A 25,801-nucleotide genomic window follows, 5' to 3' on the forward strand; every position below is an offset into this window, starting at 1 on the left:
GGACACAAGCCCCACAAACTTGACTGTGGGTTCACACGCCAGATACTCTTTGCTGTGAAAAATGCAGTCAAAATGTACTACGTGGAAGGGAGGTTGACATTTATTCTGAAAGCGCCTTCCTAATGGTGTAGTGGTAACGTCGCCCCTTTGTAATCAATGGTTTCTCGGGTTTGATACCCGTTGGAGGCAGATAGTGGTTCGGATCCCACTTTAAACTTTAGGTCCAGTCGCGATTTGTCTGCTGTGCATAAAGTAGACTTAAAACAAGAAAATCAGATTTATCCAGAAAGCGTAACACCTTAACACCTCGGATAAATCATTGGGTAGAAACAGTTATCCGAGAAGCGGTTGACCATCAACTGGTTGGTTTGTTGTTTGTTTATTTAACCCAGTGTTGCCGGATTTCTTGCCATTTCCTCAGATAACGAGACGAATAAACTTTCACTGTAAAGTAACTGGTCTGAATTGCCGAGAAATGTAAAGGCCGGCGTGAGGTGACTAGAAAGGGGCGGTGCTGCTTTAGTGGGAGTGCGTGCGTGGTACGTAACGCATTCACCTGTTTTTTTTCCCCTCCCGTGGCGAGGCAATTGAAGGTTGAGGAAACTCTGCCAGGAAGGATGCGATAAGGTTGCATGCTTGGCTTACATAGTTTGTGGCGTGTCAGATGAGATGCGCGCGCGCCCGCCGACCCAGTGGTACACCTTTTTTTCTTCAATGGCTGTGTTTGCGTTCGTCAAAGGTTCGGCGGCCATGACGATCACCTTGCGCACGAGTCAGTAGGCTGGACGGTGGACGGCTGAAGAGATTGTTGCGGTGCCTTTCTCGTAGTTGAGTGGTGGTGGCCAGTGCGTGTGTGGTGTTTGTGTTTCCCGTTTGCCTTTTCCAGTGACCGGGATTGATGTAAACTTGTGGATTGTCATGGAAACGGCATGGAGCCGTGCTCACATGGCAACGGCAAATACAAGCAGGTTAGTGGCTCTGTGTTATGGTGGTAGCTTGACGGTTGTCCGCGTGTGCTAATTCAGCCTCGTGGCTTTGTAGCGTGGCGGTCGTAGTCTACCATGCATACCGCATCGCATTAACTAGTATGTTTTCGCTGCCGCTTTACGAGGTAATGTGTACGCTATTGTATTTTAATTGTGTTGTGGTGCAAGCGTCTATGGTCGAACGCGAAGCTTCCAGCATCCAGCCCTGGCCAGGGCATGGACGTTCTTGTGAGTGCCCTTTCACCAGTTATCCTAAAGAGGAAGAATAGCTAGGTAAACATAAGCTAACTGAAATTACAAATAGCATCAGTTGATGCCGGTCACCGTGCAGATTGCAATGTAGCAGGTCCGTTGCGGCAGTAACATTTAACTAAAGTTGCTTTAAATGTTGTTATACTGCGTAGCGTTGCTGTCGCTTGTTGGCTGATCGCGACGATGAGGATTAAGTATTTATTACATTGATGAAGGGGCACTCGCCCATGCCGAAACTCGGCTACGAAACCTTCGGTGCCGAGATGGTGAATCGACCACCGAGGCGAGAATGGTATGTACCGAAACAGTGGCGTTTTGCCCCCGTTCTATACTAAACCTTATCCTCATGCTTTATCTACCAAAGGAAGGTAAAATGTTCTTCCCCTCCCTCCAAGTGTTGGCACGTTGCCCCCTTCCCAGTTTTGGAACCCAATCGCCGCCACTGTACCGAAACTAGATCGAGAATGAGACCGTCTCGTCAATACGGTCCTCGTGAGCAGGGCTTGGACTCGAACCCAAACTTTTGGTAGCAACATGGCCACAGACGTGGCTGACGATGGTTATTTCGAGATCCACGCACAGACTCGAATGGAGACTGAGCCTATAGTGGATCCGAACCACGATTTTTGTGCCCCGGCTCGATACGAACCCCGACATTACAATTCCCCGGTTAATGTGAAAACCCAAAATGCCCTCGGCAGATGGAGTTATCCAAGTTTCCTACAGTTCACATTGGCCCATTCTATGAGGAAACCAAAACACGAACATTAGTTCCAGCTGCTGGCTTCGATTGCAAGACCGCAGCGACCCCTCAAGGCTATCGTGAGATCCAAACCTTTGTGGCCTTTCTGTTACGTGGCAGGCTTCGTGGAAAGCATGAGAGTGTGGTATGTAGTCGTGGTCCAGTATGTATGCTGTCTGTATTTGTATTGAAGTCTAGTTGGAAGATTAGGATGATTACCCCTTTACTCGAGGGCAGACAAGTGATCTTCATGATTGACCTTAGTTTAGCAAAGCCAGTTAGCGACATGACACTTGCAAAAAAAAATATCCGTTTCGATTCGACTTCGTGGTTTGGAATAAGCCGTCGGTTGTTTCGAACCTGGTATCGGGCATGACACGTTCGTTTATCCAAGCACCCACCGATAGTAACGTGGTTAAACCGGAAGTAGACAATTGTGTAAGCCGAAAATAATTTAAATACTAGTTATCGGAATTGTTTAACTTTTAGAAGACTTATTTTCACGTAATCAAATTTTAACTTCAATGTTCTTACAAGAAGGGAAATTGGCGTACCTAGATATCAACAGCAAAACAGTTTTTGTTCCGCAATGATTAATATAGTAAAAAAAAATGTTTACGAAGCTTTCCTTCGAAAATATCTATAGTTTTTACATCTTCGATTGGTTATGTTCGTTTGAAGTAAGTTTTAAGTACATTTTGTGCATAGATAGGCTAATCGGAACAAAATCTACAGTTTGCAGTAGGATCCAAACCACTATGTGCCTTCCCGGGTATCGAACCTCTTGACTCCTTGATTACAAGAGAACCAGTGAATTTTCCTCTACCATACTAGCGTAAATCTGTTATGAAAATACAGAGCATACTTCCATTTATATAGCAAGGACGAGACCAGCTAAATTATTTGATAGCTTGAGGACTCAAAAATTGGAGCTTTACAGGGAAACCATGCATGGGTATACTGTATATATTAAAATGTCACCTCAGCATCCCATATTTCCGTATTGATTCTGTTTTAATTGTTAGCATTGGCTGCTAAAGATAACTTGTTTCAAAATTGGAAGTTAACTGGTTATGCAGACTGAATGTAAAAGTTATTCATTGACGTAAACTTCTACCCACCGTCTGAAGTAACATACAAAACAATAATTTATCGTTTCGTAATCTTAAGCGCTGAAGAAAGATGTTTTACAATTGCATATCAACGGAAAAGAATGTGATATGAATCATGGAGGTTAGTGGGGAGAAAGTGACATATATTACACAACCAGTTTTCCAAAGCAGCATGAAGATCAAGGTAACAACTTTTTTTCTTGGTGGAGAAGTCCTTTAGGTAGACCAGTAGAACCGGCATGTTAAAATGGGGAATTGAGTGTGTTTTTCAAGTACAGCAGTAGGAATTTTAGCTGTTGTTTATTTTGAAGGGCATTTTTTCTGTTTCAAAACTTATTTGCATCTCATTATGAATTTTTGAAAATCATATCCTAAAAAGACCCCTTTAAGATTTTCCTAAAAAAACATCTAAAAATGTGAACAATGAAAGTCTTGAAAATGAACGAAAAGCTTTTTGCTTGAAGGTTACACTTACACATTATTTTGTATAGGCTATGGAACTAATCCTGTAGATTTTTGAAAATACAAGTGGTGCGGTTGATGCGCGGAAGGCATCCGACAAGATAATATTACGTCTATCACTACAACACGTGCTGAAGGAATAGAGGCAGGACTGACCTCATACACTGTTCTGTAGTCTTCAGCACAATTGCGAGACATTTGCGTTGTACTGATGCCGGGTAAACTTTATTTCGATTCAATTATTTTGATCGACTTGTGCTAAGAATGTTTCATCTGCGATTATTAATGTTCAGATATTGTTAAGGCTTGTCTTGTAATTGAGATGTATAAGATTGAATGATCTTGCATTAATTCTTCAGCTTGTCCATGAATTGGGCAGCAAATGAAACTATTTTTTAATAATAGTTAAATAAAGCTGCAATCTATTCCGAAATTTTTCAGTCATATTGAGGGATTTAGTGTACAATGTTTCCATGTCGTGTGGTTTTGGATTCCACGGCTGAACCGCTCATAACACCAATATATATATATACAGAAAAATCTACAGGATTAGTTCCATCGCCGTTTTTATACAGAAATATTAGGTGGGATTCAACTTACTGCAGCCCAAAGGTGGTGGAATTTAAATCGTTATAATTTAATAGTTACTAATTACCAATATAATTATCTCTGTTAACAGTTAAGATGTAAATATCAGCTTGATATAAATTATGTTAATCATAAAAAATATTGTTTAAGTTTACGTTTAAAATAACTTTCCAAAGCTTATCAGCCAGTGTGGTGTTTTGACCCATTTCGAGATTTTGCTTATTTTATTACACAATTAGTGCAAAATGTTTACTATACAAATGGGAGTTAAACTCTCCCCTTGTGTACGGCCATGATTAGTTCTGAATTTCCAAGGGAACTGACCAAGGTTTCATATTTTCCACACGGCAGGATTGTACGACATTGGCTGTAGTTATATAATAGGCAGAACCTCGTTAACCTGCTATGGTTCGTGCGGTTTGAGTCACACTCGAGAACCTCTTGGGAAATAATACCTTCTGCACCCTTAAATTGCGGCGCACAGATATTTCTGGAGTTGTGTAGACAATAGACGAGTTTTCATCATAATGAGAAGTCTGTCAATGGCCTTTTGGAATAACCTTTACAGCTTTCACCTCAAAGACCTGAATGTCATTATCGGTGTCTTTGCTGCGTAATATTGGGTGTCACATCTGCGTTGACACATCTGTTATATAAATGCTCTTCGCGTGGAAATGTTCTGTGGATTCCAACTCGCCAGAAAATGACAGTTGAACTTGCGAATACAGGCACGGAACTAATTTCCAGTAGGAGTGCCGTAGTTGGCGCTGGACTTACTACCTGGCTGGAAATGTTGGCTGCTAGACTGGTTTTGACAACTAGACCGTGTTCTAATTGCAACTGGCTTTCGCTGCTAGATTCTGTGGAACAGCCAATCAGAGGGAAAGTTTGGTCATGTGAAGATAATCTGAGAGTTTGGCATGGGAAAGATTTTTGCCTGTAGTTTCAGAGTGTGTGTTGTTTTTGTTCGCTGAACGATGAAAGAAAAGTAACAGAGAAGATATGCTTTCGTGTTCATTAATATTTAGGAATTTACCAAAGCGATGAGATTTGTACACGACAGATGTGATTAGCCGATAATGAGAACACTTATTACCATTGTATTAAATGTTTGACATATTTAGTTAACAAAATATTTTTTTGTTGAACGAATCCTGCGAATCTAATTGAATGAATATAAATACCCGACTTCATGAAAACGCTTCTTGTCTTTAGAGTCCATTTTTAGCCCATACTTTTCTTTCAATTTTAATTTTTAATAACAGCAGTTGCTATTCTCGTACAACGTTCTTCAAATCGCTCGTCCATATCTTTAGCTTGCCTGCTCTGCGCAATGCCTTGTGGGAACAAAAGTATACCAACAAGTTCGGTAACAAGTATCGTGTGAGGTAAATCTTGCGGATGAGCCAGTACCACATAACTAGCCCAACTGGAAAAAACCGCAGGAAATCTAGCCTTGTGTGATTCGGGCGTAACACAAAATACCTGCACTGGGTATTGTTTGGAAGGATACATCCACATTTTACTCACATGAAATTAATGGTTAAGTGGAAGTTACGCATTATACCTGTACCTGCAGTACGGTTCCTGCACGTGTGACATACATTGTCAGTCAAGTTTCAAAACCAAAATGAGTTTATTTCACTGCCTCTCGTGACAATTTTCGCCCTCTTGAATAAACGTCGATCACTGTAACACGTGCTGAAGAAAAATCACGTGTTTTACAACCAATACAGTATTCTACCGTTCTTCATTTCATGCTTAGCTGGGCGTGTACAACCTAATTCACATGCCGTACCGCATTTTCTGTGTCGGTTGGTCCTTGAATGTGCATTCCTATGTTGCTATGTTACGGTTGACTAATGAGCAGAGTTCGTACCGCCTTTACCCTTTGAGAATGTTGCCGTGTGTTTTCCCTAAAGTCGTTTTAGTGTCGGGAAACACGAAACAAGAACTAACTACTAAGTCTCTAGCATTCTTAAACACGAAGGTTTATAGCTGCAGCAACACAAGCCTTCCGTCTGTCCCTATCCTGGACAAGATCAATCCAATATTTTCCATTCGTACCCATTTCCTTTAGGTCCATCTCAACATTATCCCTCAATCTTCGTTTTGGCCTTCCTACAGGTCTCTTACCATCAGGTTTTCCAACAAGAATCCTGTAAACTATTATTTCTCTCCCATTCGTGCCACACGAAACAAACCAGTTCTAAAATTAAAAAAAACTGAAGACAATGTACGTACTCAGTATCAACCTCATTTTGTATTTATAAATTCCCTGATCATATATGTAATCATACCGTAAGGGCATGGAATTAAGTCTGTCACGGAGTAGTTCGTATAGGATTGCAATGCTGAAAAACTAAAAAATAGTGTAATGGATTTAGATTTTGAAGTGTTTCGTATTCAGTGACACAATTTTATTCTTGTATGTCTAATAATTTTCAGTTTTAAATATCCTGGTATTCTATACTAACGACTTGGCACAGTCGTAGGGGCTTTGATCCCCGTTGACAATTGAACATTTTCAGTTTTCTCCCATCTTCTCAGTTTCATTCTTCCAACTTCCTTTTCCCTTCCCTTATATTCTAGCGGTACATCCATGATATTCTTTTCGTCTTTCTTGAATATTTTTCGCAATTTTTTAAAAAAATTATCGGACTAGAAACTAACCTACCCATCTTTTTGTACGATAAATATAAAATCTTTCCTTTCATTTGAGAAGTGTTTGAATAACATAGCCAGATGTGGGGCACACCTGATACTGCCCTCTGACACTACCAATGTTGCCAGTGCACCTCGTAATAAAAAAAAACCTTTTTTAATGAATGTCATAATTAACCCCATAAATACGTCTGCAGTGCATAAAATACGTAAAAAAACGTTCTTTTATCAGTTCGATAAATATTTGTAAGCGATTCCAAATCTGTCTTTTATCCATGTTTGTATTTACTTCATACAAAAACTTTTTTGTACCTTAGTAACTTTTTCTGCATACTGAATGTTCATGAAGAGTATGATTTTCTTGTTTAATGTTTAACAAATATCTACATAGACTAAGTTAATACCCAGTGTAAGTTTCATATCTCTATCGATTTTTGTACAAAATTTCGTACGTTCAGAGTCTCGGTTGCATGACTTTCGGATACCCTGCAGAAACAAATTTATAAAATCCCCTTCCCCATTATGCAGGATATCCGGAAATAACTAATTTAACATTGTTCTAGTGCTTTGTTTGTCATCATCAGAATTCAGAACTTTCTCTTTCCTCTTTAGATTTGGTTCTAAATACTGATATCAGCTGTCACGGTCAAAGATCACATCCGGTATATTTACCCTTTATCCATGGCCTATCAAACAGATATTTCGAAGTAAATCCAATGATGTTGCAGGGTGACACTAGTGAACAGGTTTCTTGGATCTGGCATCGGCATCCTTTTGTGGCATGTAGGGAACCAGATATCAGAAACAGTTTATGGAAGAAAAATTTTAGGAAATTGATAACACTAAGGTTTATTGGAAAGTTTCCATCACTATTGGTGACATTTTGAATGGCGCAAACTGTAATGATATTCATAATAGCGACATTTTTTAATGTACGTTTTGGCTCTTGTATTATTCCAAAAATGAGCAAACCTCCATATTTATGGAGATACAGATACAGGTGCTTAAGAAATTCGATAGTGGCTTTACGAATTGATAGGAAATGACTTCTATTGATTTTGAAAGTACAACTAGCATAGCTTTTCTAAACATCAAAGGCCACATATATTATTAACCGTTTTCTTTCCCCGCGTGGTTTGAAGACAAATATCTATGGTATTTTATTTATTTTCAAGAAACAGGAATTTGACAAGTAATGTTGTATTGCGAGAAAGGTTACACACGAGTGTAAGTTGAGTATTATCGAAGTTCGGCCACTTTTGTACGTTGTACTAAGTTTTAGAATAAATTCAAATTGGGCTTCCCCGATGGCATAGCGGTAACGTTGTCTCCTTTTAATCAAGCCGTCCCTTGCTCGATACACGGTGGATTCACATAGTGGTTCGAATCCCACTTTAAGCTGTAATTCCAGACCCCGATTAGCCTTTTTTGTGCATAAAGTGGACTTGTCAATAATTCAAATAAATAGCTCTTAGCTTCTAGGAACGAAGGTATACTGGTCTTATTATTTTGCTGTAATGGAATATAATGTAAATCCTTAACAATAGAGTAACAAAAAAAGAAAAAAAGTTAGGTATCATTGCTATTGAGCAGTGAGGTCAGACACTCTGTTCCTGTAATTGTTGCAGCTTTACTTTGAGAACTGATTAGCATACCGGGTGGCTAGAATTAAAGTTCACTGAAATTTGGTGAATCCACTATGCAGACCATGGGGAAGAGGATGGCGATAAAAAAAAGTTCAATTTTCCACCACTAGGTTGAAATGTGGCGCTGTACTTCCATGATGGGTTGTACAAATAATCACGTAAAGTGATTTAGCTGAGTTATTAATTAGAAAAACATTTGTTAGTGGTTGGAAGTTGCGAGAAAATAATATCTCGTTTATTGCAAGATTGCAAGGTAATGGCAAATCCATAACCAATAGCATTTTACGTCATTATTACGACCCATCATGGAAGTACAGCGCCACATTTCAACCTGGTGGCGGAAAATTGAACTATTTTTTTTGTCGCCATCATCTTCCCAGTGATCTGCATAGTGGATTCATCAAATTTCAGAGTTCTACGATGCCTCAAACAGGCTACAGGGGGCTCTGAGTTGGGTAACTTTAATTCTCGCCACCGGTACATTAAAACAAAAAGGATAGAACTTAGTTCTCACTAGATCATCAGGAAGGTGGTTTCTTCGATTGATAACTTGAAGTAACTTATTTAGTTGGTAACCTGCGCGTGATCAGAATTGCCTGTTACTAAATATAGTAATATTTTTAATCAGCAAGAATAAAGTGAATTGTAGGTTTAGTCGCCGCGGCAGGGAACTTCTTTGTACTATTATGCTGTAATTAGTTTAAAAGTCAAGGCAAGTGAATGCATTAACTTTCCTTGTTCACGTTCACTTTGTTATATTGCAAATTGCTTCCGAATCAAATGAATTATATAAAGCAATCAATCATATGAGTGGGTAACCTTCCGTTCAGAAGATTACTGATTCATCTATTGATCAACAGGTCAAAGTCCCAGATGTAGGTAGTTTCTGCGGAGATACGAGACGATGCCGATTTTTAAATACGAGGAACCCAGTGATGGTACTACTGCCACTTGAAACTGTAGGTCCAGTCCCGATTAGCTACCGTCGACCCCCGTGGCGGAGTGGTTAGCAAATGTTGCTACAACGCCAGGGGTCCCGATTTCGAATCCCTGACTGAGCATGGGTGTTCTTTGAGTCCCTTCCTTCATCGATCTCACCATATTATCGTCCATCCTCAACTTAGCCAAAGGTGGCAGAAAAGCGAACTTAAAACAACTTGCTTGAGGCCTACTGCTATAAAGAGTCATTCGACTGTAGAAAACGACCAAAGGTGAAGAATCTAAATCAAGGTATTAGCGAAACATGCCTGCTGTAGCTAGGATAGGGCGGTGCTGGAGCCTCGAAGTATTTGTCATGTTACCAACCTTATCGAGTTTCGAATGTGGGAAGAGGAGGCGTCAAACGACCTGCATCTGTGCTGTACACTCTACGAGAGTCGGATGGTTGGGAAGTCGCACGCAAAATGCGGATCCGATATCCAGATAGAAAATTTTATCCGGTTTTGGCCATTTGCGCCTCGTGTAATCAGTTGGTGGAATCCGTTCCTCTAAGTTCTCTTTATCTCTCTCCTCAGTTTTCTTTTCGCTCTTTTCTTTCTCGGTTTTCCTTTGTTTTTCTTCTCCATTCATTCTTTCTTTCTCGCCCTTTCTTTTCAACTGCTTTCTGTCTGTCTCCTGCCTTTTCTTCCTGTTTCCCCATTTTCTCATTTTTCAACTATTTCTAACTCCCGTCTTCTTCTCGTTTGCTCTTGTTCTCCCCCTTTTTGTTTTCTCTTTCTCGCTCTGTTTCCTCCGTTTTTACTACCTCTTAGCGTTATGTTTCGCCCTTTCCTTCATCAGTTTCCTTTTTTCTTCGTTATTTCTTATTGTTTCTTCCCCTAGTTCTTTCTCCCTCTACTGTGTCTTTATTCGTTTCCCATATTTCTTTATCCCTTCTTCTTTCGTGCAATCTTTCTCGTTCTTTCTACTTGCTGTATGGCGCTTTCTCTCCCTCGTATTTCTTTCCTTCCTCTTTCCCATTTTTTCTCTTCTTCGATCCCTTTCTTTGTTTTCCTATTTCTTCATGGCCCTCGTCGTGCTTTCTATCTCGTCACCCTTTCTTTCTCCTGTTTTCTTTCCTTCTCTCCTCTGTCTTATTCTTTAGGTTGGGTTCGGTCCTCATTCACGTCCTCATACATCCTCACCTCAGTCGTGACTTCAGTCCTTCCTCGCTTTCCTGCTTACTCCCGGCCTCAGAATTACAAACTAAAATTTCTAGTTTGAGATAAAACAAATTTAGCCTGTAATCATGACTTAACGAGTTTTTTAATAGTTTTTTAAGTCCACTTTATGCACAGATAGGCTAATCGGTACTTGACGTGTAGATAAAGTGGGATCCGAAGCATTATAACCCTCCACCGGGTATCTAACCAGCGAACCCTCGATTACGACGTTACCACTACGCCATTGGGCGGCAAATGACTTATGATTTTGTGAAATATAAATTGTGGAAAATAGTTCTCGAACAAGGAAATGTCTTCCTCGTTTCTAGATCTGTTCCTCCATGCAGGGTGTCTAACAGTCATGAAAGTCGAGAAATTACACTTGTGGTCAAGAAGTTCTGCTATCACAATTGACTGACTGATTAATTTAGTTTATTTTACTTCACTTTTCTGCCCCTTTGGCTAATCGTGAAGATGAGGATGAATGATGGTAAGATAAGATGTATGAAGGGACAATCGCAGTCCAGAGTGCATTAATAGATAAAGCAAGTATAATTCTCTTGTTAAATACAGCTTCAGTTTTCATCTTAACTGGCCTTTTGGTAGGAGTTTTTCATTAAAAAATATGTATTTTCTTAATTGTTAATTTCCAACTTTACCTAAGCAGGGGTCTTACAAATAAAGGGTAAGAGAAACGAAAAAAGGTCAAAAGAGAAAGCCATGAAAATAATTTTGGATTTGTTATTTTGGTGAACACCCTGCCATAGCTCCTTAATACTTTTAAAATCTAAAAATATTATCGAAGTGTTGAGCTGTATTAATTTCCATCTTCACTATTCGTATCGTCTCTTTTACAAAAAAATAATAATGATAATTAAAAAATGCACTAATCCTAACAATTTTAGCGGATTTACAATAAGAAAATGAGGAAACTAGATAGTGTTTGACTCTTCTACTGCAAATTTTTCATTTTTGGGAATCCTGCACGAACACCGCTCGCTCTGTACGTGACCAATGCCACAAAGTGGCATCCTTTGTGCGGAGTTGCTTGCTGGCTCGTTTCTTCCCACGGTGAAGAAGGAGATTCCTAACACTCGATCGACCAGAAATTATTTCCTGCAAGCCGTTACGGATGCTTTGTGATTCGCTCAGAACAACGTGGAAACGTGGCACCCGTGAAGGTCGATGAAATAATCCTGCCTTCTTAGGAAAACTGTAAAATCCCTTCCAACATCCACGCTACCGTGTAAAGCAACCTTGCATCGTGTATTGCTACTTCATTGTTACCATTACGTGGCTTTTCTACCAAAACCGAATGTATATTAGGGTGAATGAGTGATTCCATAACAGCGGCATTTTCACTTGTTTTTGTATTGTAGATTCCGGTAGTATCTGCTTCAAATTGATTCTTCGTTGTTACCCTGCTCCCGTGTCAGGGCAATAGTGTTTTTTTTTCCCTTATTGAAATATTTATTAATATGTTAATTAATTAGGTAACTACGTGTATAAACAATATGAGTAGTATGGAGGCTCCCGGGAACAAGATCTGATTGGTCGAGAGCTGTCACGTGACTCTATGGGGGGCGTGGCTAAATGTTCGTAGTCTTGGAGGGTCTAAGTTAACCTAACTTTTGTGACGTCACGAGCACGGTCACGTGACTCTACGTAGGGTTTACGGGGGCGTGTCTCTGTATTTGTAGCGTTGGAGGGCATAAGCTAACCTAAGTGATGAGTTATTTGAGCCCCAAGTTGTGATTGGTTGAGACTGGTCACGTGACTTTGGTGTTGAAGTGTATAATCTTCACCCTGAGCAAGGAGTCTCCTGAGCACAACGCTCTGATTGCTGGAGATTGGTCATGTGACTGGGGGATCTACATGGGTGTCATCGGGGACTTTCGGTTTATGTGTGACCAAGTTATGACGTTACATGTAAACGAAAGTATTGTTGAGGAGCGAGCTGAAGCACGGAATGAGACGGGCATGTCCTGGCATGTCTGTGTTGGTATCAGAGAGGTTGATAGCGTTGATGACTATAAGTAAACCTAAGCTTGGTCATTCTGTAGATAAGAAATGTACGGAGCATGATTAATCTTAGAATGAGCCAAGCCTGTCTCCGACATGTCTGTAGATATCGGAGACGTTGATAGTGCTGATGACTGTGAGTAAACTTATGTGTTGGTCACGTTGTTGATAAGAATTTTGTGGAGCATGAGCAACCTAGGGATGAGGCAAGTGCGTCTGTTGGGGTCGATGTCCGACAGTTCGAAAGGGATGGTGACTACAAGTTAATTTTATCCTTTGTTTGTTGGTCAACGTTTGATACGAACTGTGTGTAGCATGAATAAGGTCGGAATTGAGCAAATGTGTCTGTCTGAGTGACGTCAGAGAGGTCATCGGTGTTTGTGGCTATGACTAAATTACGTCTGCAACTTTTTTGTATCATATTTCGAGTTCTCTAGTTTTAAGTCCACTTTATGTGCAGAAAGACTAATCGGGACTGGATATACAACCGTTATGTATCTCTAACGGGTATCGAACCAGGGGGTTCCTTGGTTATATTGTTAAAAATAATTATGGTTGAAGTTACACTTATGATGGTGATAATTGTAAAAAGAAAAAGAAAAGAAAAAAAGCGAAGTTCTTCCCTGTGCCCTGCAGCACGGTCTGGAGGTATCGAGGGGTGTGGAGTTAAAGCCCCATGCTCTGTTATACACGGTCGAAGGTAGGGGTGATGTGATCAGCATCATGCCTCTGGCCGTTTTTACCCCCCCACCCCCAGTTTCCTCTAGGTACCCACTTAATACGACATTGGGTGGTTGAAAAAAAAAAATAAGAAAATAAATAAAAAATAAATAAATTGCGGTTTCCCCTTCTCGTCGAGGATATATTTTTTTTAAGATTTCACATGCTTGGAGGGAATGGTGTTTTTGAGTAACATTATATATTAAGAACTTTTTTATTATGCGAGAGCTACGCTAGAGACTGCAACGCAGGGGGGCCACTTCGTATTTGCGTTAGCAAACTAATTTCATTAGTAAATATTTAAGATTTATGAAAAAAAAAAATGTGTGGAGCTGGATTTGTTTTACTCAAAGTTGTGTTTTAAGGATAGACAATTCTCTAGTTCTTTAGGTTGCTCTGTGAAAAATTTGCTTCTACTTCTCCAAAGGTCAGTTGCAGGGAGGGGAGAGTTTATGTGCATTGCCAGGTCGAAATTCGGCAGTAGGAATTACGCTTGCCTGATAAGGGGATTGCAAACTGTATTTATTTATTTATTTATTTAGTCCTGAATCAGAGAGGCAAAGTCAGTCAACTTTGTCAGTATTTATAGTCTCGCGTAGAAGTTGTTGGCAGTACAATTCGTGGTTGTGAGTTCTGTGCGCTACGACGTATTTTGGATCTGAGCGAGGAAAACAAGTCCACACCGTCGAGTGTATACTTTTCGGTCGATTTTTTATTGTGGATGGATGAAGCAGAGGTGAACAGAAATGGGTAAGTGATACATATATATTATCGTTATTATTATTATTAAGTGTGCGTGGTGTGAGATATGATATTCTATGTTTTTCATTCGGCATACAGAACATAGTTAAATATTATGTACTTACGTATATTTCGGATCAACAGATATAAAAATACTCCTTGTAATTCATTCATTCATTATTTAATTTGAAAGTTATCCTTATTTGGTGAGATGGCGCTGCTCCTAAAGCTACTAATTTTTCCAACTAGCAATCGAATCAGGGAATTTGTAATTCAGAATGACATTGCATTATTCTATCGAAAATGTTAAATAAAATAAACCATATTGGTGGGGATTTCTTTATAAAAGAGTGCTTAAATGTATAACCACATAGGCTAATCGAAAATGGCTGCACAGGATGAGTGTGTGGAAAAAGAGCCTTGGTAATCAATAGACAATGCAAGAGTGTTAGTAATTTTAATGGTTAAAAATCTAGGATGAACAACTCGAGGTGGCTAATTTCAGTATGAAATCAAAATTTAATTTCGTGTAATAAAAATAGAAAATTATAAGGGAGGTAGTTTTAGTATTGTCCGAAAGAGGAGCACAATTTTATAGTGATTGTTGATGGGAATGTAAACTCAATAAGGGATAACTTTCTTCCAGATGAACTATCTTCTTTACCATCAACGGAAAATATTCTTCGAGAAATTGAGAGTTGTGTTGGTGTTGATAGCGAGTTGAGAGAAATTTCTACACAAAGAATTGTGCAGGATATAGAGTCTGTAATCCATTCTTCACAAAATGTTTGTGCTGTGTCGGAAAATCAGGACTGCAGATTTGACAAAACTATATGTCCCCAGAACATTCTAGGAATGAATAATTGTGTTAATGTTGGTAGTACGTCGGAGGAAATTTCTACACAGAGAATTGTGCAGGAAATAGAGTCTGTAATTAATTCTCCACAAAATACAACTGATGTGTCGGGAAATCAGGACTGCAGATTTGACAATAATATATGTACCCAGAACATTCTAGGAATGAAGAATTGTGTTAGTGTTGGTGGTGATTCGGGAGAAATTTCTACACAGAAAATTGTGCAGGAAATAGAATATGCAATTAATTCTCCACGAAATACAACTGATGTGTCGGAAAATCAGGACTGCAGATTTGAGAATAATATATGTACCCAGAACATTCGAGGAATTAAGAATTGTGTTAGTGTTTGTGGTGAGTCGGAAGAAATCTCTACACAGAAAATTGTGCAGGAAATAGAATGCGTAATCAGTTCACCTCAAAGTGTATGTGATCTGTCGGAAAAACAGGACTGTAGATTAGACAATAATATTTGTACCCAGAAGATATTAGACGATATAAATAGTTTTGTTGGATTTCCATTACCCGGGAAAGAAACAGTATCCGATTCCAACCCCTTAGAAACCCAACCCAACCCACATGTGATTCAAACGGGGGGTGGATCAACACACAGAAGTGGAAAGGAAGATACTGTGGAGAAAAGTGATCGTTTTACTGTGCTGGATGAGTTTGATCGTCATTATAAAAAGTTTAATCTTCAAGGTAGGCAGATGAATGTACGTCTTCATCATGTTCCAGAAAACGAAAATCCTTTACAGTGGATTCATGACGGTTTGAACCAGATAGTAAAATTACTAACAAGGAATATTGAAGAAGAAGACCATGTTGGCTTAACTATAAGAAATGTCAATTCACCGAGAGATCCTTTTTGGATAAGTTTTCGACTAGCAACAGAACTTAATTCAGATGTGGTTTGGGAGAGCTTCGAGAAATTAGTTCAGAGCAATAGCAGTTTTTTGTCGTCTGATGATTTGATTTTCCATCTGCACCGTGTACGAGTGCCGTGTGGGACAGGACGTTTTAAGAAAGGTTTAGAGAATATGGATGAAGTTTGCAGAAAACGGTCTGGAATTATATGCATTACAAATAAGGATTACATGTGCCTTCCACGAGCAATTGTCGTAGCAAAAGCATATACACAACTTAAAGGCCATAATGAGAGAAGTAAATACCGAATGGGTCGCCCGATTGTCAAAATTGAAGCTCTGGAGTTATGCAGAGAAGCAAATGTGGTTGTTACAAAAAGAGGATGCGGTGTGGAAGAACTGAAAAGATTTCAAAATGTCTTGCCACAATATAGGATTGTTGTTTTTGCTGATCTCAGTGGTAATAATATAATGTTTGTTGGTAGTACCGATATAACAAGAACACCTCTTTACCTTCTGCATCATGAATACCACTACAATGTTATCACTTCGTTGACATCTGCATTTGCATGTGCTTATTACTGTGAACATTGTAGAAAGAAATTTGCGTCCATCACAAAGCACACAGATTGCTCACGTACATGTAATAAGTGTTTCCAGTCTCATGAAAACTCACCAGAAATTAGAGAGTGTTTAGATTGCAACAGACAGTTTCACGGGGATGTATGCTTCAATGAACATAAACGCAAACCAAAGAACGGGAAAAGTATTTGTGAGAAACTACACCAATGCCCTGATTGTCTAACAATTATTGCTATTAATCAGAGAAAAACAAAACATATTTGTGGTGAAGTATATTGCAGAATATGTAAGAAACATTGTCCTAGCGGTCATCTCTGTTACATTCAAAAATCATCACCTCCAGAAAACAAAAAACCCTTTATATTGATATTTTACGATCTTGAATGTACACAGGACAGCAAATATGACAATCATACAGATAGAACAGAACACAAACCAAACCTCTGTGTTGTCCAACAGATTTGCAACACTTGTAAAGACATACCTGATGTGTCGGTCCCCTGTAATTGTTGTGGGAAAAGGCAGTATATTTTCAAGGAGTCACCAGTGGAAGAGTTTCTGTCTTATATTAAAAATCTACCTCACAAATATGATATTTACTGTATATGTCATAATATGAAGGGGTATGATGGACATTTTATTTTGCGAACGATGATTACCCAATTCCAGGTTTTTCCAGAGATTATTATGAATGGATCGAAAATCCTATTGATGCAAGCGGGACATGTTAGATTTCTTGATTCATTGAATTTTTTGCCTATGCCGCTGTCAAGCTTACCAAAAGCATTCGACCTGCCCGATGGTAGGAAGAAAGGATACTACCCTCATCTTTTCAACAATTCCAAAAACAAATTCTACAGTGGACAATTACCTGATGTAGAATACTACCAACCAGACCAGATGAAACCGGAAGAAAGAGAAAAATTTCTAAAATGGTACAGTGAACAGAAAGACAAGAATTATGTTTTCAATGCTGAATCTGAACTCATTGATTATTGTATAAATGATGTTGAGATCCTTCGACTGGCTTGCTTGAAGTTTAGGGAGACCTTTCTGCAAGAAAGTGGTATCGATGTTTGGAGAGAAGGTGTGACAATATCTGGTGTTTGTAACCTACTATATAGAAGGAATTATTTGCGTGAGAATACAATTGGTGTAATACCATCAACTGGATATCGTTGGGGAGACAACCAATCCATTGCAGCAGTTGAATGGCTTGTTTATGAGGAGATAAAAAGAGGAATATCTATTGAGCATGCTGGAAAAGGGTTAGAAAGAAGAATATCTGGGATTAAAGTTGATGGATATTATGAAGATGAAGAAGGTAACGGTCATATTTTACAATTTCACGGATGCTATTACCATTTTTGTGATAAATGTTACAGCAGCAAAAATGGAGAAGAGAAATTTGAAGGTGGTGACACTATGAATGCCAGAAGAGAGAGAACTCAAAGAATAACCCAACGCTTGGAGAGAAGTGGCAACAAGATTGAAGTAATGTGGGAATGTGAGTGGCGACAGTTAAAAAGAGAGAATCCTGAGATTGAAGAGTGTGTGAAAAACCACCCTATGACTATCAAGAAGCCTTTGGATCCTAGAGCGAGTCTAACTGGTGGTCGAACGAATGCCTCAAAGTTATATTACAAAGCTAGTGACGGTGAGAAGATAAAATACATTGACATTTGTTCTCTATACCCGTATATTTGTAAGTATGGAAAATTTCCCATAGGACATCCAACCATTTTTCTCGCCGAAGACTGTCCCAACATTGAGAATATCGAGGGGCTTGTAATGTGTACAGTTCTACCCCCAAAAAATCTCTACCACCCCGTATTACCCATGAAAATGAAAGGGAAGTTATTTTTTACCCTATGCAGATCATGTGCTGACGAGAATAATCAGGGAGAATGTATTCATAATCCAGACGAGAGATCCTTCACAGGCACATGGGTTGCAGATGAGCTAAGAAAGGCAGTTCAGGAAGGATACAAAATTACAAAGATGTACGAAGCGTGGCAATACCGAGTAACCAGTTTTGACCCGAAAACAAGACAAGGTGGGTTGTTTGTGGAATATATTGACAAATTTCTAAAAATGAAGCAAGAAGCTAGTGGTTGGCCATCCAGCTGTAAAACTGAGCAAGATAAAGTAAATTTTATCTCGGAATATTACAAGAAAGAAGGAATCCATCTGGACTATGACAAAATTGAGATCAACCCTGGAAAACGGTGTCTCGCAAAATTGATGCTCAATAGTTTTTGGGGGAAATATGGGCAGAGACCAAATATGCCAAAAACCTCGATAGTATCACAACCCTCTGAGCTGTATACTGCACTCATGAATCCTTCCGTTAGTGTTAATTCGCTTATTCCTATGGATGAGAATTCTCTTGTTATGAATTGGCAACATGTAGATGAGGCAGTCGCTGAGTTACCAAACGTAAATGTAGTTATTGCTGCTTACACTACGGCAGGGGCGAGACTTCATCTGTACAAATATCTTGAGCAGCTCAATGAGCGTGTAATATATTACGACACAGATAGTGTTATTTACATTTCAAGAAACGGAGAATTTGAACCGGTGACGGGTAATTATCTTGGTGAGATGACTGATGAGCTGGAGATTTATGGTGATGGGAGTTACATAACGGAGTTTGTCTCCACGGGCCCAAAATCTTATGCATTTAATGTGAAAAACCCTACCACACAAGTTCAAAGTGGCGTCTGCAAAGTAAAAGGCATCACCCTGAACTATGCAAATACCAAGAAGATAAATATATTTTCGATGAAAAATATGGTGGTTAATGAGACAGAAGCAATTCATGTACATAACAATAAGAAAATTGTAAGAAGTAAAGACTTTAGGATCTTCAACAGACCTGAAAGTAAAATCCTGAAAGTGGTTTACACAAAAAGAAGAATCATTGAAGATCTGGATACTGTGCCTTTTGGATATTCAAATCCACAAAAGAAACAGCGCACGAAATAAATCTGTCAGAAGTATTTTTGATCCCGATAGAGGTTGATCATACGTGAAGGCCATACCTTAAAATAAATTTGTGTTTGCATACAGAGAAAATATGGAATGTAAGTTGGAACATCCCTTTTCTATGATTCTGGCTGGACCGTCTGGATGTGGAAAATCAAACTTTTCTTCGAGAATTTTACTACATCTTAAAAGTTTAGTAAATATAAATTTTATTAATATTACCTGGTGTTACAGTGAGTGGCAGCCCTTATACAATAGAGTTTCAAGTGACGTACAATTTCACAAAGGACTTCCCAACATGGAGGTATACACACCAGAAGAAGGACCCCATTTGATTATACTCGATGATCTGATGAGAGAAGCTGATAGTAGAGTTGTTGATCTTTTTACAAAAGGTTGCCATCATAGAAATATTAGTTTAATATTTCTATCACAAAATGTATTTCATCAAGGAAAAGGATGCCGTGATATATCATTGAATTGTCACTATCTTGTCTGCTTTAAGAATCCTAGGGATAAAGGTCAGATTCAGCATTTGTCTTCTCAAATTTATCCGGAAAATAAAAAATTCTTCGTCGAAATTTACAAGGATGCCACATCTCCACCTTATGGATACATTTTTCTCGACCTGAAACAAACTACGCCAGAAAAGTTTCGATTTAGAACCTGTGTGTTTCCGGACGACGAATATAATTACATCTATGTACCTAAATAAGTATTTTAATCACCGTGGGAAAATACCATTCCGTCATATCATCCCCAATGATGAAGAACGCTACATTGCTCCGAACTTTATCGAAATGCAAACCTGCAGTGCGACAAACCATTCTAAAAAATGCAGATGAATCCTTGGTTCATGACATTTCTGAATGTGCATATAATACTTTAAAAGGTAATGTTCAGTTGAAACAAAGCCAGAAGAAGAAATTAGCTCGTTATAAGCAAGTGTTAAGAAAGTTAGTGAAGCGTGGAACATCGTGGAAGAAAAAGAAGAAGTATATCATACAATCCGGAGGCTTTTTACCATATCTCATTGGACCGTTAATTAGCGGGATTTTTTCCAGTCTTTTTAATTGATGGAGCATGCAAACAAGATGATCCTGGTGCCACAGGATACATTCCGGAAAATACATCATCAACAACAACATAATTTTATACCGCTTTCCAATTTGGATGCAGAAATGAGTAAAATTTTGCACCAAAAAAAATTATCTGATGAAGAGAAATGGAATATGTATCAGCAAGTTCTAAGCAGATATCTTCATTTTGTACAAAAATTAAATTCTCCTATGGAAATTCCCATAATATCTAAAGAAAAGCATCAGGATCAAAATGACGAGAAGGATATAAATCAAGAATTGGAGCATGGTTGTGCACTTTCGGACCCAATTTACGATGAAATATTGGCGACCATCCCTAAAAAGTTTCATTCAAAAGCAGACATATTGTATCGCCGTCTGAAAACAAGTAGTAATATTCAATGGAATTCTCAAGGAGAGACCAAAATTTACAACAAGGTTATCCCCGGAAGCAATATCGTAGATCTTATCAGTGATGTTGTCAGAAATCGACAAAATAGTAATCCTAGAGGATATGAATATTTTTCTAAATTTCTTTGGATGATCGTCATATTCTTTTAAGACAGAACGGAGAAATTCTGAGAGATATGAAAAATTCACTATTATTTACTGAGATCAGATTTTCTCCAAAACTTGCTACGCAGTTAGGTTTTGATCCCTTCAAGACAATCAAACTTGATGGACATCAACGTATACACTCATCGTCTCCCACAAATTTAGCTCTGGGCGTACCACAACAAATGTTTATCTACTGTGATATATTGGAACCTCAAATTGTAGGAGATACATTCGCACCTCTTCTGAAAATAGTGGGTACAAATGTTCGACATTTTGTGTTCGGCAGTGACGCACACATCGAGTTTCACTCTCTACAGTATATTCCTCTCATGAAAAAGCAATTTGATACTCTGGAAATAGATATTAGGGATCATACAGGGGAGAAAATACCATTTATATTCGGGGAAGTGTCATTAAAGCTTCACTTCAAACGCTCTCTGCAATAATGAACCCGTACATACATCATTATCACAATCTTCATGGTGGCGGTGTTTCAAACATATATCAAGGTGCACCCTTCCAGAGAGGTCACGGAATTGGAAGTTTCCTTGGCGGCCTTTTCAGATCTGTAGTTCCACTTTTAACCAGGGGTGCAAAAGCTGTTGGCAGAGAGATGCTTACCACAGGCATGAATGTGTTGGGCGATATATCGCAGAACCGGCCGGTTAAACATTCACTTCATACAAGAGTAGCAGAAGCAGGAGAAAGACTGAAACGTAAAGCTGAAGATAATATTAATAAAATGATTGGTTCTGGTCGGAAGAAGAGAAATATCGCAAATAATAATAAAAAGCAGAGAAAATCGACAAATACAAACACTGTAGGAAGAAAGAAGAAAACTACAAAATCAAAGTCAAAACAGACAGTCAAAAAAAGGGTTATAGATATATTTGGTTGAGAAATTTTATTAACGTCAGCCAACAGAGTATGAAGTTCTCAGTACTATTCTGATTGTTGAAGGAAAAGGTTCTCTTGGATATGTCATTTATTAGTAACATATCGTGTCAATGTGCAAATTCAGAACTAGAGATATTCTCTGTTCCCCCGACTCAAACAAGTATACTATCTGGACAATTCATATCGTATAAACCTCTGGCTTCTTTATCGGATGATGCTCCTGTAGAATTTTCAGTTCCTGGCCATGGTGAAGACTATTTGGATCTACCACACACCTTCCTTGAGCTCAAAGTGAAAATTTTTAATTCTGATAATACAGCTATAACATCTACGGACAAGGTTGCACCTGTAAATAATTTTTTACATTCTCTTTTTAACCAAATTGACGTATTTCTTAATCAGAAACTTGTTACGTCACCATCTCATACTTATCCATACAGAGCTTATATTGAGAATGTTCTTAACTACAACCCTGCTGCAAAGGAATCTCATCTGACATCATGTTTGTGGTACAAAGATACTCCAGGCCACATGGATTCCGTAGACGGGGACGAAAACGAAGGTTTCGAAAGCAGAAGAAGAATAATTTCAAACAGTAAATCTGTAGATCTAATAGGGCATCTCCATTGTGATATTTTTAACCTAGAACGACTTCTTCTGAACAACATCGAGATGCGCGTAAAGTTGATTCGCGCAAAGGATTCCTTTTGTTTAATGGCAGAAGGTACCACTTTCAAGGTCCACATCGAAGATGCTACATTGTTTGTTAGAAAGGTGTCACTCAATCCCAGCATTAAAATTGCACATTCCCATGTGTTACAAAAGGCAACTGCAAAATACCCAATCAACCGTGTGCAGATGAAGATAATTACATTTCCAAGAGGAATTTTAAATAAAACCGTCGACAACTTGTTTCTTGGACAGATACCGAAACGTATCATAATTGGTTTTGTGACAAATTCAGCATTTAATGGAGATTATAGCAAAAATCCCTTTAACTTCAGGCATTTTAATATCAATTTTCTATGTCTGTATGTGGACGGAAAACAAATACCATCAAGTCCTTTACAACCTGATTTTCAAAAGAATCTCTCTCTTCGTGCCTACCAGACATTGTACGATAATACTGGAATTCAGTATCAGAATGATGGAAATGGAATATCTAGAGAAGACTACGGTAATGGATACACTCTATTTGCATTCGATTTAACTCCTGACCTCTCAGCTCACACATCAACACATTGGAATCTTCTACGACATGGGACCGTCCGGATGGAGGTGCACTTCAGTACAGCATTACCAGAGACAGTCAACAGTGTGGTATATGGGGAGTTCCAGAATCTGCTCGAAATAGATAAGGATCGTAACGTCATCATTGACTACACAAATTGAAATCATAAAAGGTGAGTGTACTTTTACTTTATTTCATTTGACTTAAAGATGGGGTTTGCAGTGGTAGATTTACAGGGTTTTAATGTGAACAAGTTTTTTATACCGAAAGAAGTGGGTATATACAGCGGTAACGGTAGTCAGTCATATCATTGGTTGATTGAACCCCCGTTTTCCGTACATACCCTCTCCTACAAAGACTTGCAATCCGTTAAATGGTTGCAAAGAAATTATCACGGGCTGACGTGGTTTGACGGAGTTGTTCCGTTTCCTTCATTACAAGGTCTTCTTCAGTATGCTTTAGCACCCTATAAAACACTGTTTTCCAAAGGTTCGGAGAGAACTAATTTCTTAAAACTCCTACTTAACAGACCAGTCCAGGATCTCGACGAATACAACTGCCCTTCCATAAGATTACTTACTAAAGAGACAGCTCCCCGCTGTTTTCACCCATCACACATCAGATCTACATTCTCCTGCTCGCTCTCAAACGCTTACGTACTTGCACGTTGGAAATATGAATACAATGGAACTACTTCTTCCTCTTCAACATCTCCCCAATCATAAACATGTAGGGGTATATGCCTCTGACATGGTTCCTCACACTGTAACCACGCCAGCTGCCATAATTATAAATACAGATCCAAGCCATAAACCTGGAACCCATTGGGTTGCCATTTACATAGACTCTTCAAGAAAGGGGGAATATTTTGATAGTTTTGGAATACCACCACAAACATCTCAAGTGCGTAATTTTCTACAAAATAATACTTTATCATTTTTGTACAACCCAATTCAACTACAGGGTATCAGCAGCAATGTATGTGGACATTACTGTTTGTTTTACATCGTACACAGAGCAAGGGGAAAACATTTAAACACATTCCTTTCACAATTTACAAACAATACATCGTGGAATGATAGGTACGTCAAGATAAAAGTCTCGCCCTATGTGAAGAACATACAACATCGGGATTATAGGAATAAATATCCTCAAATTTCTTACCCGAGGTAAAAATCATTCTTACATCACATCTTTTAATTATTGTTTTATTTGAGTGATGAATTACCATTTCACTTATATCATTTTAATAATTTCATTTCAGGAGGACATAAATGATGAACTGATTAAACCTAACAGAAGAAGAAGAAGAGGAGGAGGGAGAATTTCGTCTTCGGGATGACAGAACTTTCAGCAATTACCAGACATAGAATGTGTTTTTGATTTTCATTTTTCCCGTGGAGATGCCTTTCTTTTCACCAACAAAATAGATTTATTGTGTTCATATTACTGCGTATTGTTTTTAACTGTACAGAATAATACCAAATATATTGTAAATTATGCAGAATAATATATAAAATATATTGTAAATTATGTGATCAAAAATATGTTTAACTAATTAATTGATTTTTCTCAAACTTGTATCAGACAATTTACTGTTACTATTGTGGTAAAGAGATTGTAGTAGCAGTAGTTATAAGAAATAAAACATGTGTTAACATCACCTTTTTTTCTGAAATTATTGTTACCTTACAAATCGATACACCTTCTGGAATACTTTTTTTTTTCTTTCATGATACAATTAGTTTGCTAATGCAAATACGAAGAGGGCCGCACGTTGTAATTTCTAGTGAAGCTCTCGCACAGTGAGACAATTTTCAATGTGTGAAACCTACTCTAGAAAATACTTTACCCACTGCGTATCTGAACTAGCAACAGAATAATATAACGGGGGTAGTCAAATAATAAAAAAAAAAACACATACGTTTCAAAATTATCATTTATTTTTTTTCCTCACATTCTTACACATTTTCAAGTTGTTGTTTTTCTTTCTTTTTTTGTTACTTAAAATTGAAAAAGTCCAGCGTCCTAGCAGTAGCCAACAACGTAGGGGCCAAGCTGTCAATTATCATGTCCTTGCAGAGATACTCCACTTCAAGCAATAATCGTTCAACATCGATGCCAACACAGTCACTTAAGACAACATCAGAACCTTTGTGGGCAGCAATAAATTCCGGCTCGAGGCATCGGTGAATCTGGGAATCATCCCGGCAAGCATCGCAACAGTCACGCACATTCTCTGCACATCTTGATAAATAGCGCTCAAACCATTCGGCTACAGGTTTCTCATTCTTCTGCATCTGCAGTATCGCATAATCAACACACGGGCGGAGATTTAGCAGTCCTTCCCACCCTTTCTTGGCTAAACACACACAGGAATTATACTCCACATTGAAAACAGGCTCCAAACTCAACACCTTGGTACCGTGGAAACGCCAGAAACGAACGTTCACATTCACTCCAAGTTTTATAGCCGGAGGGCGTTTTGAACTATCGTTCTCGAAATACTCATCCACAATCACTTGCACATTCATCAGAGTGTTCCACTCATCCACGTTCAACATTACACCCTGCTGACCACATTTGAACAAACGAACAAAAGCAGAAAAGTCTTTCAGCGGGTCCAAACCAACAACAAGCTGTTTCGATGCCCCCTCGTTCAGGTTAT

The 25,801-nt window shown here is 38.6% G+C and overlaps 3 protein-coding genes across 8 annotated transcripts in view; all 3 read left to right on the forward strand.

The window, feature by feature from the left end:
* The window catches only part of ATP8B (ATPase phospholipid transporting 8B), a 198,971-nt gene that overhangs the window by 55,333 nt on the left and 117,837 nt on the right, over nt 1-25,801 (forward strand). Inside the window, exon 1 of one of the 6 annotated variants that reach the window (XM_083141077.1) lies at nt 626-968. The exons of 3 other annotated variants lie outside the window; for them this stretch is intronic. The gene's annotated coding sequence lies outside the window, so the exon portion shown is untranslated. Of the gene's footprint in view, nt 1-625; nt 969-25,801 lie in introns of those variants that run through there. 2 more of the 6 variants (XM_083141073.1, XM_083141078.1) reach the window with 2 other exon arrangements.
* On the forward strand, nt 17,140-19,368 carry LOC146003055 (uncharacterized). Its single transcript, XM_083141220.1, has one exon. The coding sequence runs from the start codon at nt 17,140-17,142 to the stop codon at nt 19,366-19,368; it is 2,229 nt and encodes a 742-aa protein (XP_082997346.1).
* LOC146003056 (uncharacterized protein F54H12.2-like) lies at nt 21,984-23,294 on the forward strand. The gene has a single exon (XM_083141222.1). The coding sequence runs from the start codon at nt 21,984-21,986 to the stop codon at nt 23,292-23,294; it is 1,311 nt and encodes a 436-aa protein (XP_082997348.1).

Source organism: Lepisma saccharinum, chromosome 19 (genome assembly GCF_977018435.1).
Source record: "Lepisma saccharinum chromosome 19, izLepSacc3.1, whole genome shotgun sequence".
Lineage (NCBI taxonomy): Eukaryota > Metazoa > Arthropoda > Insecta > Zygentoma > Lepismatidae > Lepisma > Lepisma saccharinum.

Excerpts from the sequence above, each read along its gene's own strand:
- LOC146003055 (XM_083141220.1), top strand. The coding sequence starts at position 17,140 with ATGCCGCTGTCAAGCTTACCAAAAGCATTCGACCTGCCCGATGGTAGG.
- LOC146003056 (XM_083141222.1), top strand. The coding sequence starts at position 21,984 with ATGTCATTTATTAGTAACATATCGTGTCAATGTGCAAATTCAGAACTA.